The 20,126-nt window shown below is 38.5% G+C and overlaps 1 protein-coding gene across 1 annotated transcript in view; it reads right to left on the bottom strand.

The window, feature by feature from the left end:
- Positions 1-20,126, bottom strand: part of LOC139737676 (ras-related protein Ral-A-like) — a 45,029-nt gene that overhangs the window by 19,011 nt on the left and 5,892 nt on the right. The window contains exon 2 of the mRNA XM_071648358.1: positions 8,327-8,507. Within this exon, the coding sequence (XP_071504459.1) occupies positions 8,327-8,431 (105 nt within the window). The 5' untranslated portion in view covers positions 8,432-8,507. The remainder of the gene's footprint in view (positions 1-8,326; positions 8,508-20,126) is intronic.

Here is a 20,126-nt window from a genome sequence, read left to right as displayed (position 1 = left end):
GTCAGCCACTAATCGATGTCGCCTATGTGTAAAAATCTTGAGGAGACTTCGCGTATTAAATTACAAAGTCATCAACACATAGTGCAATACAGTGTATGAACGAGTAGGCCCTACATGTTTAAATTGTGTGTTCACAAAGCCATAGCAGTGACCGCAATATACCTGATCTGCATGCATTTACACGCTGTATGGCATGTCTGTGTTTTGCAATACCAGGTACATCGGCTCTCATGTATACAATTGTAGCAATAAAAACGATGAATTTTTGCTCAGAATAAAATTGTAAGGCCCCTTTTTTACCTTTTGCTTTGTGATGCTGCTTATCTGTACAGTATGACGCTGTGGCCTTATTGCTAGTGCTAGTGAATACGATAGATTATTAAAGATGATGTAGAAATTTGCAGTGTAACTGCAGGACTCAGCCAAAGGAGTAAGGTATGGAAGCTTCTGCAGTAGCTGAGATAGTTGGTACTTCATCTTTCCTTCATCCCGAGAGCAGGATTAACAAGATGGATGTGAGAGTATGATGAAGGCATACTGTATCTTTAGTTTTACAGTACTTTTTAGGAAGAGCGGTGGTAGGGTGAACAGGCTGTGGGCTCTAGTACAGGGCAGTATCAGATACACATGTGATATTACACACTTGAGTTCTGCCTGGTACCATTGTACATCAGATAGAGTAAGACCCATATTAGGTGTGTTCACACCTGAATTATCACAGTATTTATACCATGGTGATTTGTGCATTACATTCTCACTGGTGAAATAAATCCAAAATATAGTACGGTACCGGTAATAGAAACCCCAGAAACTCACTTCCTATTGTACCATTCTCATTTAAAAAATATCATATTTCTGGTCGGAAAGTACACTGTATCTGCAGCTGTACATGTATGTACATAGATCTCTCCGAGGTAAGTGCTGCGCATCCTCCTACGCCATATCAATTAGGGACTTCATTTCACCGTTGCTCCAGTGATCAAATTTCAATTCTTGTTGGTCCATCTTATTCCACTCCATCATACAGTTCAGCACATCACAGTCATCATGTGCAAGTATATTGTACACATACATACAGTACGTAATACACCTTCACATCGCGAAATGCAATCCTTTTCAAATAGCACTGGGAGAATACAGGAAGAGTGACAGGACACATGGAAAATGTACACCACTGTATGCTCGACAGTGTTTCATGTAGACACAATTCACACTCAAATCTCACATATTTTAAGTGTATTTCTTGCATAAATTTTAAACACCACCTAAATCATACCTTGGTATTTTGTAATGTACATTACCGATATGTATTTCATGGTGTTTTGGACATTTACAGTGTACATTACAATTTACAAACTAGTGCACAAAATACCACGGTACTTTACTGTAGGTGTGAATGCACCTATAATGTTAGTGTTGACCCAAGGGAAAAGTGGGTACCTGGTAATAATACTGGGGATGCTTGTTGGCAATGCCTTCAGAAAAGACCAGTGCCCACACTGAAGAGGCTACCCTGGGGTAAATGAGTACATGTAGATATTCACATGCATTATACAAGTGTACTCTTCTTTTTAGTGAGAATTTACTGGTATTTTTTATGCTTTGTTGGTGAAAATATCAGACATTATCTGTGTAAATATTATGTGTACATGTATTAAAAGCTGTCACTATGGAACATGTTTCTTTCAAACATACAGATTGAAAACTGCATACTGTATCTGTATTCAGCCATGGAAGGCATCTGGTATGTACACGATAACCCATTTCGTATTACAGCGTACATGTTGACTTTTCATGGATAAAAATTTCATAATTTCTGGAGGCAGAGTAAGATTTCATTAGTTTTGGAAAATGAAAATTAAGTGCTTTCAAACCATTGTGTTGATACTCAAAAGCTATGCTGAAATAGTCCAACATGTTAAAGGTTGAGTTATGATTTTTACAAGTGAACTCATGGATTGGTTAAATGCAAAGATTGTGTCATCTATAAAGATTAATATACGATGATGGCACTATTCCCTAAAACCCCTTTCACGCTCGTCACTCAGGGATCATCCACGAGGTTCATGGGGAATCACTTACGGAACATCCAGGAAGAATTTCTTTCAAACTATCGAGTAGCAAATCAGATCCTGGTTGAATTTCTCTCATCTGCACTTCTGCGGTAGAATTACTAAGACCACGTTTACAGTGAGTGAAAAAGCCGGGCTCGCCTGCGGCCGAGCCCGGCCTTCATTTCACTGTAAACGCGCAAAAGGCCAAATGCAGTACCAAAATCGGCCGCATATTTAGGCCAAGCTCTGGAGGTAGTCTCGGCCACGGCTCGGCCACGGCTGAGCCCGGTCTTTTCTCACTGTAAACGCAAACTGGGCCAAATGCGGTACCAAATTTAGTCTGGCTTCCAGACCCTCTGCGAGAACTATTTCGCTATTTAGGATATTAGCGCCCTCAATGTCGAAAACTAGTATCATAGTTTAAGGTGGGTTTGTCCTGCAGAGGCCTTTGCCTTCGGCAAAGGTGGCGACTTCGTCACGGGGCGGCGACTTCGTAATCCAGTTGGCAAAGGGTCTGGAAACCAGACTATATCGGCGGCCAGTGTTTGTTTACAAGCAGAGCGCCACTACAACAAAATACCAAAAGGTTTGAATTAAAACTCCGGGCCGAGCCCGGCACCGTAAACGGACAGATTTGCGGGGCTTGGCCCCGCAATTGAAGCCGGGCTTGGACGCGGCTCAGCCGCGGCTCGGCGCCAGCCCCGCACTGTAACCGGGGTCTTATACGGCTCATGCACAAAACACCCCACAAGAAGTTGTTGCCATACTGGCCTTTGCTTTTTATGTGAGAGTTCAACTGCAATGCCTTTTAAACTACAGCATTAATAGCTGAGAGTTCAATTGCCATGCCTTTCACAATACAGCCTCATCCAGGAGTTCAACTCCAATGCCTTTCACACTACAGCGTCATCTGGGAGTTCAAATGAGATGACTTTCACACTACAGCTCAGTAAGTTCAATGCTAACTGATGCCTTTCACACTACAGCATCATACATGTACAAGTGTATGCGAGTTCAACTGCGATGCCTTTCATAGTACAGTGTCATCAGGGAGTTCAACACCGACGTTGCCTTTCACACTACAGTGTCATCCTGGAGTTCAAATGAGATGCCTTTCACACTACAGCATCATACATACAATATGTACAAGTGTGTGAGTTTAACTGCCATGCCTTTCACACTTCAGCGTCATCCGGGAGTTCAACTGCTACACATGTATAACTTTCACACTACAGCATCATACCTGTACGTGAGTTCAACTGCTACTGTACACGTGTATATCATGCTTTTCACACTCTAGCATCATCTGTGAGTTAACCTGCAATGTCTTTCACACTGTAGCACCATACAATGTACATGTCTTGTGAGTTCAACTGATGCCTTTCATACTACAGCATCAAAGGTAGTACATGGCGAGGCTCATTTTAAAAAATGGTAAATTCAAGTACACGAGTACATACAATGCAGCTCATGATGGAAATTATTGAAGTGCAATGTCCATCCATACTGATGTTACTTTGAGAGAGAACAGTGTGTAGTCATAGAAACAGACAACACAAAATAAGGAAGTTAAGACCTTTCAGAAAGTTGTGCATAGTTTTTCAGTGACATCCATGGCAAATCGTGTGCTAAAATTAGATGTGGCAACGATGTCATTACCTCACAATCAGTGGTGACAATTTCATTTTCATATTTTCATTCATGAGTCAGTTTCGCATACTTCTGTTACACTCATTCTGATAATAACAGCCACAAACACTCTCGAGTATCTTACTTAAAAATACATGTAATAACACACGAAAGTGAAAGAGTCAAAAGTACACTGTACATTCCTCACAAAAAGTCCATGAAGCCTTCGAAACAACAAAAGTATATCAAGTGTTTGCCTTCTTGGTCTGTACTAACATCTGATTTCCTCGATGCAAATAATGCCATACACTTGTACGGTATATCAAATGCACTGTATACAGTTGTACAAATGTATCCCTTCAGTAAAAAAGTACAATCAAGTACACTGCATTCCTGGTAAATACGCATAAAAACCTTGTCACTTGATTTTCATTCAACAGCTAATTTTCAACCTAAAAATTTGCTTCCTTGTTTGATTTTGATTTGTTTATAAGGCACTGGCAACTTTTCCTTAATTGTTATCATCCTTTCAAGTTATGCTTTAGATTGTGGTATTTTGTTTTCTAAATGTACTTCACTGCTGTTTTGCAGTACATGTTGGCAGTGCACACGAAAGGCAGCTAGAGGCTTACAAATGGCTAAAACAATGTACCAACCTAGTGAGATCAACAAACACATCACAGCACCGTTTACTAAAAAAAAAAATTAAAAAAAAATTGAAGCCTAACTTATTTGAGAATAAGTGTTTGTAAATGGAAAACTGCATATCAACAAGTCTGTTAAATCAAATTCACCAACAAAGAATAACATATTTTCAATTTGAAAAAAACCCCCAAATTTTTCTGTTTCTGTTGAAGAAATGCCAGAATCACAAATATAATTGAATTATTTTAAATCTAAATTTAAATCAAATTTATTGATATGTTATGTCATTCATATTCCAGTGACGGCATCCACATCCAGTGATTTGCTTTCAACGTCCAAACTGTACATGTTGAACAACTGAGAGCATCATCCACTTGATGTCATTCTCAGTGTGAACAGTCAGGTCATCTTGAACAGTACGTCAATATTGCAAGATTTAAAGGGATGGTACAGTATTGCTATGGTGGAGATCAGAATTGGGCTTTCAATTTTTTGCGAGATACTAAGAAACCACTTATGAAATAGTACAGAGCATGCTATTCTTAGAGGAATTCAACGTTTATTTGATGAAAATCGGTTTTGAAATGGCTGAGACATCCAAAAAACAAAGTAAAACAAAGCAATCCTAATAAAAGGTGGGTCCCACCTTTTATTAGGATTGCTCTGTTTTCAATATCTTGGCCATTTCAAAACCTATTTTAATCAAATAAACATTGAATTCCTATTGCAATTACATGCTCTGTCACATTTCACAAGAGACTTCTCATTATCTCGCCAAAAAAAAAAAAAAATGTTAGAAACCTGTGTATAAGTTAGGTCTCAACGAAAACTATACAATCCCTTTAAACTAAGTAAAAATCAAATAAACAAATGAGCAAACAAACAAAAAACAAAAAACAACATACTTCAAGTTTGCAGTTATGCAGGCTGCAGAATACGGTTCAGTTCATCAGCTAGCATGGATAGAGAGAGCAGCTGGGTTGTCATGGCAAGGGATACGGGGGAGGGAGGATGAGCCGTGGGAGCAGATGATGACTCATCCAGTCTGTACACTAGACTGACTTACAGAGCACTGCATAGCCTACATTCTAGATGTCTAACACATTCATAGCAAACAGTAAACATTGTACTGCACAAGACAAGTGACAATGTTTAAATGCAATCCATTCGTTGGTGTGGGCTAATTTCAGGAAGCTTCACTTGCGTATTATTTCAGAAAGGAAAGTTTAAGTACATGTATGTTATGAGATCAATAACTTTAGTTTTAATAGGTGGAGTTGATTTTTTTTTTCTCTTTCTGTTTTTCTGTCCGGTAAACCCCATTGCCCAATGAATAAACTCCCCACTAAGAATAAAACAAAATATCCCCCCCCCCCAAAAAAAAAAAAAAAAAAAAAGAAGAAAAAGATTGCAATCTTATCCCTGGACTGTCCACAGTAATCCTTGTATGTAACAGAAACAAGATCACACTAGGTTAACAACCATCAGCTTGCAGGCTATGTGATGGACACAGAGCGGTATAGAAATGACAACTAATTAACAAGTACGGCTACGTGATATGCAACTACTCTTTGAAACATTGATAATAAATCAATGTGTTAATCATGTAACCTGGTATGCTAAGGTGGTACTATCATATCTTGTCATTATGAAGAATACATTGTAACTTGGCCTTACATTGCTGCTTGGTATACAATATAAGTAGACATGAATACATGCCAAAAGTGCCAATCAGCCACAGCGGCCTGTACCTAAAACGGGGCTGTCAAACTAAAAAGGGTGTATACATTGTACCCCACTTTGCCATGAAGTTATAGGCTGTATGTACAATGTACCTCTGTTTAGATGTGCAAGAGTGCTTTGCCATTTACCAAACACGAAGAAAACAAAAATATTTTGCTAATAAAGAAAGATTGTGACTTGTTTCTGTAGTACAACACAAAGATGCACAAAGGTGAATTAATTGATTCTGCATTTAGGCATGTTACTGTTTCCATTCTCTTCTCACATACAGATGTTTTCAATAAAATATGACTCCATACATTTAAACATAGGATTTGTAAGAATTATGTTTCATATGTCCAGGCCAATGGGAAATTTGCAAGCCAATCATATCATTGCAATCTTTTTTTCATTCATCAGACTGGTACCGGTACTATCATCAGCATTTTGTGATCATGTCTGTAGTCACACTCAAATTAATAACTTCTCCACTGTTGGTCACATGTCTAATGACTGACAACTTTTCTTCATTTAACTCTTTTTCTTTGGCACTTTGTAGAATTTTGTTGCTGTTCGTAAAATCTACTTCGGACTTTGTGTAACTTTCATTTTCTACCCTTTTCATCTTTGCATAAATTCTCTTTTTTATACTTTCTTTCTTTTCTTTTGTGCCAAATAAGGCCACTTTGCCTCCATGTCAGAGCAGGGAATACCATTATTAGTAATAATCTGCTGATATCACAAAGTGCACTGGGATATTTTAACTGTCTAGTTCGTCACTGTTTACTGGCAAGCAAGCCAACAGAAATGGGTGAAATGCTGAACTCCTTTTAGCGCAAGACAGCTAAGTGTCTCACCTCCTACACACATAATTAGCAATTCCTGACGTCTTCGGTGTGCCACGCCTCACCACACTTTAAAGGCCACCTACCGAGATCAATGCAAAATTCAAATCAGCACACCTACCGCAGCCATCAGATGTGGAACAAATCTCCATTTACAAATGCACGCAGTCAATAATGCTGGACCACACTACATTTCAGTATTAAATCATGAATACTTTGACTACGTACTTCAGTACTGCATGTCTTATCCAATGCTTTGTTTAATGGCTACATTGCAAATCATAACTTCTCACAGACTGCAGGCATACAAGCAACCAGTTTTTCACCAAATTTCACTGTCAGAATTAATCCAATGCCGCTTGAGGCATGTGAATGTCACCTAGAGTATTTCATCGCCATCTTATAATCATTTTTTTTTTTTCAATGGCTCAAGAGTTCTTATATTTCATACCCCTAAAGACCAGGCTATTGCACAAAAGGTCAACCCACATGCCCAACTACCAGAGCAATATCATCGCTTGTGAATTATGGCATGGAATTCACATCACTCACAGTCAAAAATCAATCATTTTCTTCCACAAGTACCCTGACCTGTTGTGAATTCTGCTAGCAATACTAAACACAAGTGCTGCATGGAAAAAAAAAAAACACAATATGACCCAGGTCATGGTTTGGGATTTCACAGAATTTTGAGAAAATTTCAAATGTTGACAGAGCTTTTCTGTAGACCTGCCTCAGGTTTCAGTCTCTTAACCACTGGTCACTTTGAAAACTACTGTAAGTTTGCATTACACATTCTGTCAAACCAACTCAAAATGGTGTCAAAATGGCAGTCCTTCTTAGTTAACAGACTGAAAGAGAAGTTAATCTGAAACAGATGACAGGCGAAATTATGACAATGTCTTCAAATACCATATCCCCATCCTTTATTCATTCATTTGTGTGTGTTTGGGGGGATGGGGTTGAGGTAGGGGATAGGGTTTATAAGATCCATCTGCCGTTTGTCATTTTGCTAGACAATATGTATGACTCTTGAAATATTCATTAAGAAAAGAGCCTCGCAGTTGCATAAAGAATATATCATACATTACCAATATATTGGAGAGGGTTTTTACATAACTTCTACGGCTCCATTGCCACTGATTTTAACAGTATAACAGGAATTTTCTTTGTCTTTTTTTACTTCCATTTCAGGTAATGAGCTGGTTTTCACAGGCTTTACAGTGCATGCACTAATGAGTCAAGTATATTTTTAAAGTTTCCCACGATGGTGGAATATTTGGAGGTAGGTGATTTCATGGTACACCAAGTATACTTTTCTGGACCAAATTCACACTCAAAAAAGAATACATCATGTACCATTTAAATGCTAATAAGTCACTTTAATATGGTAGCAGACTGCAAAAAGTAGTGAGGAATCCACGTACATACCTCATCGTACATGAATTGGAGTGTGAGGGCAGACTTCCCCACCCCTCCACTCCCCACCATGATCACTTTGTGGAGTGGAAGTTGTTGATTCTTCGGCTTCGACATCTTGTGGTCCCTGCGCTGTGGCTGCGTCGACTGAGGCACGCTATCGCTCTCTTCCTGGGTATTATTCCACCCCTTCCTTCAAGTGGAACAAATTGAAAAGATTAAAAAATTATGGAAAATTATGGAAATTGTTATTTTGGAATATTTGGACCGCATCCAACACATTCCCATGGGTACAATCTGTATGATCCCCTTCCTCATTGATGATTCTTGCCAAGCTTGGTCAAATTCGGATCCCTATTACTGTAAAATCTGAAATATTGGTGGCATAAAACTTTCATGAATAGGAGCCGACAGCCTTTATCACAGCATTTATTAAATTTTCACAAATTGTCACTGGCATTCAATAGGTTGCATAGACAGAACCTTTCCCATTCATTTTACTTTCACTGATCCTGGCTCCTCACAAAATATGCACAAGTTTTACGCACGCACAAATTTTAGTTTTGCAGCATCATAAAGATGAAAATGTACAAAGGTTTAATGCAGAACGTACATTGCATGAAAGACGACAGATGCCAGACATAGCATGAAATATTCACCAGACCCATTTGGCTCAGGTGAGCTAAAAACTATTTTTCATGCAACAGCATCACTGCTCCTGTACACTTTTTACTTTAAAATTTCTTCACTGGCATGGCACGATTCGCTTGGCTGATACAATATGGTTTGCTGAATATTGCTAGCTACAGTACGTTGGGCAACCTCTTTAGCAGTTTATTATGTGTGTTTGTATACGTGTGTGGGTGATGGACCATGTCGTCGGGGCTGCACTCTGTACTTTGCAGAAGTAAAGTGGGATCATTCTGATGCATGAGCTGTGACTCACACATGGAACCTCCATTTCATGAGCTCATCCAAGTGACAAGGGTCTTTTTGCCTCTGACAGAGGTGTGGCATGATATACACACTTTGCTCAGCTGGTCTCAAATCGGCCTTGAACTGACAATATCATTAATGAATATAATTACATGTACATTGTGTAGATGTAGGTTACTGGTAGTCAAATACCTATCAGCGATTGGATAAATATGATCATGTGATACTGCATTATTTGTAAGGCTATCCCGAGTGCGATTTTTTTAAAAGAAAAAATGGCAAACAAGAAAACAGAACACAAGAAAGGTAGGGCATTAAGTTTGGGTATTCACTGTATGTACATGGTCCAAACACAGAAAATACACTTTGTAGTTGTGCTTTGCTAGCTAGCTGTAACTGTACATGCAGCTGTGGGCTTATAAATGTTGGTGATGTTGCAAAAATTGCCTTACTACCATGTCAAATTCAAGGTGTAGATGTATTTTATGCTCCATTCAGGTATCTTTACTGTATCAAAGTTACTTACACTCTAAGTGCTGTGACTGGCTCATAGTGACAACCTTTGTTGTGTTGTTGTTGTTGGGAATGTTCTAACCTCTGCAAGTGAAACATCATTTATGGGTTGGTACAAGTTCCTCAACATCTTGTCATGACATTTACTCATTCTCAAGAGCATTTCAAACACTGCGGATGAAACATTCTTTATGACTCCTCCAAGGCTAATCACTATGTACAGTATATCACAGAGCAAACATTCTACCATGACCGTTTTCACATGGGTTGGGAAACATAATTGCAATGCTGAACTACAATTAACGATTACAATTAAACTCCTTTATACTTAAAACTATTGTCCATGTATACGACTGAGGAAAGCTTCATGGATTCTGTGGTTTTGAATTTCAGAGCGAAGAAAGGAGGCGTGGCTTCTTTCTGAGTTCCCACCAATCACTCTTGAGCAGTAAGGAGCACATTTTTTTTTTATGCCGAACTGGTTGAAGGGTCACTGTAAGCTCTGCCCCCAAAGACACACTTAGAAAGTCAATCCGCACACACATCTATTTCATTCCATAATTTTCGATCATAACTAGAAAATATCTCTGGACCGTTATTTGAATTATATGATTCAGATCAATATCTGTGATTCCAGTTTGCATACACACGGCCAAAATGCGTCATTTGAATTGTGATTCTAGTGAGCGAATGCATCACTAGAATCGTGATTCTTATTACGGTTTCTTGGTACACATGTACTGTGAAAATGACCCATGTTAAGCAGCTTGCAGGGCTCCCTCAGTTTTCCCCAGCAGTGTCCCTGCAGATAAACAGTTTCTCTGAACACACTGCCCATGCACAGTGTCCACTGCAAAGTGCAATGTTTGGCAACAAATACCATTTACTGATTGCCACTCACCCACAACGTACAGTAATCCAGAACACTGACAGCATATGATAGGAAGTCACCCTCTTAGTGTATGCAAGGATACATCTACAAAATCATGGTCTAATGAAAATGTCTGAAATAAAAAAATGTGCTTTCAAACAAAATCCACTCTAAAAACACACTTGGGAAGATAATGGGGGGACTTATGCAATGTTCAGTAATTTTGTGATTATATGATGTTTATGAAATTGTATTGCTATGCAACTCCATTAACATTCATTGTATGCATGTACAAGTATTCTGATGTTAAATTGTGAGCAATTCAGCAGCTACTACATGTACTATGTAGTAACAACTGCAATAAACCATGAATAATACTATTTCTCTCAACAATATTAACCCGTTGAGGACGGTTTGAGTTTGCTACAACACGCATTTCCCATAGACGTTTGCCCAAGTACAATGTCTGTATACTCGGGACTCGTCCTCAACGGGTTAAAGTGACGATTTGACAATTAATTGTATCTAGGATGTGCTTCTGACACAAAGAAAAAATAGCACAGCATGCACTGCATTTTCCTCTCTGAAAAAAAAAAGAAAAAAAAATCAGTACCTGGTACTTCGCTTGTCCCTACAGACTAGGCAACTCCAGTCTCCATACGTGGGCCAATCAATGCTGTGTAAAGAAAAATTCTATAGCTCTAGCCCCTCCCCCCCCCCCCCCCCCCCCCCCCCCATCCCTCTCTGAAAGTTGCCTTGATGTTCTCTGGGGTTTTTACAGGGGCACTTCTCACAATGCTCAGCGACTTTGGTCAGCCAGTCCCATGATAGTTACCAAGTTTCTGCAAATATTTTCTGACAAACTCCGCTGCAGTCACCTTTCTAGTCTTGGCCACATATTTGATGCACACAATGCATGCAGTCATACACTTTAATACAACTGTACCAATGGCATTGTGCACCCAAGTACAGGGAACAGAATGTAAAAATAAAATTGTCGAGATGTTCACTGGAACATGAAGCTCATTGCTAATTTTTGGCTACTGTTTTACCTTACATGTACTTGATTCTTCTTCTTTTTATTTTTGCATGGCATTCAAATATCATATAAACATTGCAACAAAAACAAACTTGCAAGCATAACATTGTAAACATGCATTACATGTATAATGCTACTGTCATAAAGAGTCACCACTTCAAGAAGATGATCTGTTTAGAAATGATGTCATCATGTCACATCAGAGGAACAAACAAATTTGAATATTTTAAGAAAGAGCTACCCTATGAATATGAAGACATTTGAATGGAAACACAAGTAACACACTGTATGAGCATGAAGAAATATGTCAAATACTTTATACCCCATTGGAATATTCTCCAAACTTACGTAATCATACATGTACCTAAACATAATTCTGAGGGCATTGCACATCATTACATGTAAATGTGTGCATGTACGTGTTTTAAATGATATGCCATTTTATTCATTTATACTAATAGCTGAAATGTACTTGAACATCGAGACATAACGTGAAGAACACCTTAATGTTATCCAGCCTATAATAATGATAATAAATTTAATAATAATAATAATTATTTCTCACACAGCTCTATACATCTACAGCTGTAGTTACAAACTACTCCAAATGCTTGCTGCTCTCTCCACAATAATGTTAAAGAAAATAGAAAATAGAAAAGGTAAAAAGGTACAATGATAATAATAATAACTGCATTTATATTATACATCAGATTATCCAGTTCATCACATAATACAATACACTTTTGCATACTATGGCTGGGACTTGTACTGAGTTGCATTTTTAGGATGTTACATTACCCGGCCAAGTCTCGGTCAAGTCCCCGAAAGGCCAAGGCATATTTGTGTAATAGAAATCTCCAGCCAAGTCCCAAACAGGCTAGGCAGTACTTCAGACACTGAAATGTATTTCTCCCTGTTCCCAACCACACCTGGACAAGATAAATGCACATTTACCTTGCCCTTGTAGACGACTACGGCAGAGACATTCCCCAAAACAAATCCTGGTATATTCCTGACCCACCCAGACTATTTAAATACAGACCGGTACGTACAATATTCCCTCCTCCCCCCTCCCTGACAAACCCCAAAATACTAAAATTCCTCGCCATATTTGGTGCAAGTCCCAGCCACCACCCAGGACTACAATCAAGACAAAATACATCCGTGCATTTGATACAAACCCTATGAATTCAATACTACATTACATTGTACATCTGATTCAGGATGACTTTCCTTTCAGAACACTCACAAAACATGTTAAGCAATTCAAACATTCACACATTCTGCTAATTTCCTCACTAGAATGAATTCATCACATGGGAACTGCCACCGGAAAGGAAATTTAATTGATTTGATATGATTGTAAACCAGTACAGCATTTCTCCCAAGGAGAAAAAGTTGTGCAATCACACCAGCAAGCAAAGCATATACATGGGACTAGTCAATATACACATACAATGTAGTAATTAAATGACATCAAGATTTCTTGATAATTACCTATTCAACCTAATATGGTACCTATACAACTAAATATTTCAATTAGCAATGTCTAGCAAATATACAGGCCCAGTGTAAGAGGACATGTCCAATAGAAATGGCCCATCAAGACAATGAACATGTCTACTACAATGTATACTTGTATGCATACAATCTAACATGCAAGCTAAATCATATCTGTTCTGCCTTTGGTGATACTACACTGTACGAATGCTGCTACTATCCATGACACTAGTCATGTAATCAAAAATTTATCATCACACATACTCTCGCTAAATGTTGCTGCCATCCACGTATGAGTATGTGGCTCATTCAGCCACAGAATATCCCCAAGGGAAGGTCAAACAAAATCAAACATTTTAAACACACAGTACAGTTTACATGTTGTACAAATGTACATGTACAAGTGAATGCTACATGCAATTTCATCCCACCTGTTCTGCCTTGCCGCATTAATGAATATTTACAATGCATCGACCATCAGATTCCAGACTGGACTTTCAAGTGCACTGCATGCTGTAAGAGGGATTTCAAGAGTGAGGTTGTTTCATCTGGTTATTACCTGGTTTCTGCGGACGTTCCATCGTCACCAATACACTGAAACATCTCCAAGCAGCTCACTCTGTCATCCACACCCTGAATCTCCGCCATGATGGAACAAGCTCACTCTTTGCCCGCTGATCAGATGTAAGGCCGGCGATTCATGGATGCCTTAGCACACTCGACTCAAACACAACCACTTCTCCACGGCAACATCTATGATTTCAACAAATTTTAAGTACGGGATATCCAAAACGACTAGCCAATCTTTATGTGCAACCCCAAAATTCTTGAATTTATCTTCTGGCGATGCTTGAAGTGACGATGTCCTCTCAACCACAGACTGCGTCACACCACTGCACAGATGATGGAGGAAGGCGTGTCACACTTGGGATTGCAAACGAAAAGACACATGATCGGGGGACAACTCTGGAATCTTGCGGCGCGCTCCCTCTCCCATTGATCTCCCCAACGGCTCCTCACTGCCTCATTAATGCTACTTGAAGCTCCAGCGAGAAAACAAGATTATGCAAGCCTAAATCATCAATGAATGCCCCGCGAGCAGGATTTTTTAAAGGGTCTGTCCACAATTTGGCAATTTTCCCCTTCCGTGAGAATGAATGTTTGGCATAGCACATTGGAGAAGCTACACATGCAGAAAAGACCTTGTATGACTCATGATACAGGACACATACACACATACACAAATACACACATACACACACACACACACACATGACAGGGAGATAGAGACAGAGACACACACACGGAAGAAAAAAACCCTCGCCAAGAACGTCCACACATCTGCACAGAGAAATTCTGAATTTCATTACCAGCAAATTTGCATTGATGAAGTCATAATACACACTCCAAGCCTGCGGGGTATCCCTAGACCACCAGTGCTGGATTACATCTTTATCAACATTGCCGTGGTTACCAGGGTAGACACCCTGAGCGGAATATCATATTTTTTTTCTCCATCTCTTCTGGCTACATCATGGCAGGTGAAACCCTAACCCTACACAGTAAATACATTTCAGCCCGGGGCTAAATCGATTTAACTGATTTAATGGGACATTGATTGTACTGAAATAGAACAACAGGATATTACATTGTTCTGCATAATAACTGTCAGCTTTCCACAAGCTTCTTGGGTAGTCAGATGTTGGATTCATTACAGAGAGAATATTTCTATGCCACATTCTAATGCATATCAATGCAGCAAAAAATGACTTTAGATGCAAACCTCAGGACTACAGCATGACAAATGGGAGCTACTTTTTGAAATAACTGTCTATTTCAAGGTACAAGCTTGTTTTATACATGACATTTACTTTGCAGTGGTTTTAGTTTTGCCAATTTCACTATTGAGTAATTATTGCAAAACAATGGAAAAATATGACCTCCTGTACATTCAAATGCATCCATTTTCTTTGCTTGTTAAAGAGTAAATACTGTATAAATACTTGTGTCTTGCTCTTTCATCTTCTTCATCATCTATCTGTCTTCATGTTTCTTACTCCATCATTATGGTTCTCTACTACACTGCAAATCCTGTTGGAATCCCATTTTCTTTGCTCATTTTTCCACTAATGAATCCTTACAAAATTGTCTGCAAAAGGTCTGATTTGCACAATATTACGTGACTGTAAGCCTGAATCTGTAGGACGTGCACATGTTCACATCATTGTCACACTTTGAGATACAAACTGTTAAAAAAAAAAAAAAAGCCCCCCCCCCCCCCCCGAAAACCAAACAAACTTGCAAACAACCACATGGCAGAAAGAAAGTACAGTACTTTTTTTCTTCTGAAATGCTATTGTTTTTATATCAACAAAGGGAAAAGAAATGCAAACAAATACAGTGAGAAAGAGATAGAGAGAGATGGAGAGCCCTTTATTGTCGATAGTGTTCCTTTAAGGTTCAGAAGTGTTCCTTTAAGGTCTAGAAGGAGTCTACTCCAGGATATCATTCTATCTCACTAATAACCAATCCTAATATTAACCATGCATCACCCTCAGCTGTCTGTGTGTCAGAATACCAAGTACGCTATATTAACTGCCTCGAGTACATTTTACAAAGCACGAACAGTCAACAGCCATTATCACACACCACCATACCAACTGCATGATTAATATTGTAGTAAGTACAAGCTTGTATACTACACATGTACTTGTATAACATTATGTGTATGAAGTAAACATACACATGTGCGTGTACAACGTACTTGACATTTTGAAAACAAAGTCGATGCAGAGCTGTGACATCATCATTGAATATGTTCTTCCCCGATGGACAGAAATCTACAAAAACTTGAACACTGTCTTTACTTCAACCAATCGTCATGGAATTTTTATACTTTCTGTGCAAATGTTCTGTGAAAGTCAGTATTATTGTTCAAGGAAAGCTTGGCTTCAAGATATCCAATGTGTTATCCTTAGAAGAGAATAAGATTTTCCACAGTCTAAACAAAAATCAGGTCTGGTTCAAAGACTACTTTGCATACAGCCTTTTTCTACTTTGCCTCACAGCAAAATTCATATCAGGTCATGTGTTGCAGCCCTGGAAATGCACACTCGAGAGTCAAGTCTGTGTGTCAGACTAGTCTGGAGGAATATTGGCATTGTACCACACCCATCTGATGATGCCCTTAAAGGGAACCTTTACTCAATGTTGACTTATATTGATAGAGCCAAATCAAATAATCAAAACAACACATAAAAAATAAGTAAAATCAGACAGAGTGCGATTAAAGTTTACCATTTTAATAAGTCTTTGATGTTATAGTTACATATGCCACGTATTTTCCAAATTTCATAAGTTGACTGAGAATTATGAAATCATACAACACCCTTAAATATTGCCCCCAGGAACAAAAATGTACTGTCAGTTGTCCTGAAAGAGAAAATCACTTACTTTGCTTCTTTAAAACACTGAATAATGGATGCTTATTTACATACATCCTGTAAATAAGAACACCTCAATGCAAGAATCATAAATTGAAAAATCAAGATTTGTGAAATATGCTTGTGAGCTTTGTACTGCACACCATGAGATATGGAAATTATGCAATTGATTTACAAGTCCTCTCCTGGATCTCCTACAAAATATCCAACAAATCTACGGTTTTTATTGTAAATTCAAGTAGAAAACATTTTCCTCTGCATCGAGTCATTCACACACAATGTTTTTTTTTTTTTGCAAACAATGACTTTTTGATTATGGCATTTTGCTTTGAGAGACTAGTAACAAAAAAAAATAAAAAAAATGAAAATAATACCTAAAGTCATTTGCCATTTTTAATGACAAATGAATGGGAAAGTTGTGGGATGATGTTGTCATCACAGCCTCGTTAGTGAGCTCTAGATCCGCGACATCAACGCTAATACAAAGCCTCTTCCCAGACTGGACAATGGAAACTGCCATCTCATGCATTTAAGATGCAGAACATCCATTTATTTCCTAGTAGCATCTTTGAAGTGTTTGTGCTGCAGATCAAAAGCTCACTATTTACTAAACTAGCCTGTGAACCAATGTCACTATATTTGTATCACCCTGTTCTAAGATCCATAACTTTCATATTTTTGAGTAATTTTATAAAGATACATGTACTTCTATCACTGTTTCACCATATTTTCTCTTCTGCTCTTAAAATCAATCTGAACATGTAGTTTTCCTTTACAACCCATGGATTGTGAATATGAACCACATTTAAAGGAGAGCCATTTAGATATTTCAGACAAGTCATGGGAGTGTTATTAAGTTCACTACTTATCATCCCGTATCCTTTTATAGATCTGAGACAATGTGCTCTCACATTCTTATAGACCCTGTAAAGTCTGCTGATACCACCAGTCAATAAGATATGCTTTGTTAAATGGCATTTCATGTTGTGATCCTGACTGGCTTAAACTGATACACAATAGAAACTGGAAACACATAAACAAGAAGTGTCATGCTCATCATTGCCAGAATAAAAACACAAGGACACACTTTAAGAGAAAGTGAAATCATTTCTGACATACACGTAGGAGACTTCTTGTAACTGATAGCAGCTCATTCTCTGAATTCTTGTTTTCAGTGTATGGTATATCGGTACTTGCATACTTTCTCAATGTCCATACATATTATTCAACTCACAAAAAGTATGTTACACATTGTACTGTATACGCCGAATATTTCACGAGGTTCTTATTTTTGCGAATTTCGTGAGTCAGCTACAAATGTACAATGTGCAAAATTAAAGAAACACGAAAATATTGACTCTGATCCCGATATGAATTGGATGTACGCGTACACATTTCTCCTTTCAGTAAAGGACTCCACTATCGCGAATTTAACCACTCGCAAAATCGTTGGGAAGTCTCAATTCGCAAAAATTTAGACTCGCAAAATATATAGCGTATACAGACTTATGTTCATGTCAAGTTTGTTTGATGACACTCTGAAATGCTGACACTACAAACTGAGCTAAATACATTTTAGAAATATTGTCTGATCTTCATGGAATTCAACTAAAAACATTCAAGTGCCCACTTCAGATCAAACTGTTTAGTTCAGTATCTATATTAACATTTCATCCGTTATTGCAATCAATCATAACCACACTACATGTATATTACTACTTTATAGCTCCTATACATTGCCGCAGACTGGTTACGAATGCTCACTTTCACTCACCAATGGGTCAGGGCAAGGAGGGACTAACAATAGGTGCATTCACATTGACAGTGAAATACTGTTCTGTAGTGTGAACACAAATATGCTGCAAAATACACTTCAAAATACATTGCGAAGTACTTCAGTATGTAGGGTGTTAATTCAAACTTCACAACATTATGATAAGCATGCAAGATTTGAGTGTGAACTGTGCCATGAACTACAACCAACTATGCAGGTGTGTATTTCCCACATGAGCTTACACACTTTGTGTCTTTTCACGTTGGAAATATGCACACGCACAACAACAATTTTAAACCATAAATACATGGTATTTTGTGAATGAGAAAAGTACCGAGTGAATTAACATGGTATTTTGCCAGTGATAATCATGGCAAAAAATTATTGTGGTATTTACTACATGTACAGTAGCTCCAATGTGAATGTGCCTACAAACTGTAGTAGACTAGCCTTTTGCCAAGGCATCTTGCTGTATGGTGGTGAGCAAATGGGGGCGAACGAAGCGAGCTCAGCTGAGTTGGACAGCGCGAGGTCCTTAATGAGATCTGATTCGCATCCTTCATGTTAGCCCTTTGAAGTACCAATTTTTGCTCCCCGAATCTGGGAGCAAAAATTGACCAATCTGCATGTCTGTCTGCATGACCTAAATTTGCATACAGCAAATGCATGCCACAGCCTAATAAACATGACACACAGAGAGTTAAGAAACAAAAGGAAATTGTCCTTCAGATGGAATGTAAAATGGACGTCCCATGTGCAACATACAAAGTTATATTGATCACGCATGTAAAAGATCCCAACCTCATTTCCCATGAAGAGTAACGTGAAAACCAGATGAAGTGGGCTCTTTCACACATGGGTTCTGATTCAGGGGTGAATGGGTCTGACCCCAGGTGGCTTATCCCACCTGACTGGAGATACACTGTAGTATTTAAAGCAAATACTGTAACTACCCAGGTCCCAGAAACCAATGTGCCTTATTATGGAGATTCTCCCAGACAGCTGCAAAGTGTGTCTTGATGTCTATTAGGTGTCAATGGGTTAAAACATAAAATTTTGCACTTATGAAATAATTATCGCCTCTGAATAAACTGGTGTGTACATGTACACGTATACAAGTGTGGTACATTATGTATGTGAGTACATCCCCTTACCACGTACATTACTTGTTTTCTGTGGAGAGAAAGCTTATACTGAAAATACCAAACACTGAACATATCAGTAACCACAAATGTGTTATGTCGAAGTAGCCTACAATGTATCAACCCATTGAGGATGGATTGATTTTGCTTCAACACACATTTCCCATAGACACCTGCCCGAGTATACTCGGGACCAGGGGTGGTATTCTGAAAATCTATCTTCCTAAGTTTTTTCCTAAGTTTCTTCCTATAGTCAGAAACTTAGGAAGTGCCTAGGAAAGACAGAATTGGTATTCTGAAATTTCTTCCTACAGGTACATGTAGGAACTTCTTAATGTAAAGTAGGCCATCTTTATCCCCATCCATGTCCTTTCTTAAGCCAATACAAAATGCTGTATCATAAGGAACCAACCAATGACAATCGCATATTACTATGACTAGGGTCAAATACACGTACATGTATGCGCGGCATGTCACCTTTCTCACGCCCATTTTGCGCATCAAAGTACATGTTGCGCGCAGTGAATGACAAGCGCGCCTATCTCAATGTTTTGCAGCTTGCTATTCTTAACAACGTACTTAGGACAGGGGTGG

The sequence above is a fragment of the Diadema antillarum genome, unplaced genomic scaffold, assembly GCF_040938485.1.
Source record: "Diadema antillarum isolate AM-2024a unplaced genomic scaffold, OU_Dant_1.0 seq00000698_RagTag, whole genome shotgun sequence".
Lineage (NCBI taxonomy): Eukaryota > Metazoa > Echinodermata > Echinoidea > Diadematoida > Diadematidae > Diadema > Diadema antillarum.
Note: the sequence above shows the minus strand (reverse complement) of the source record. Positions and strands in the feature narration are given on the sequence as shown.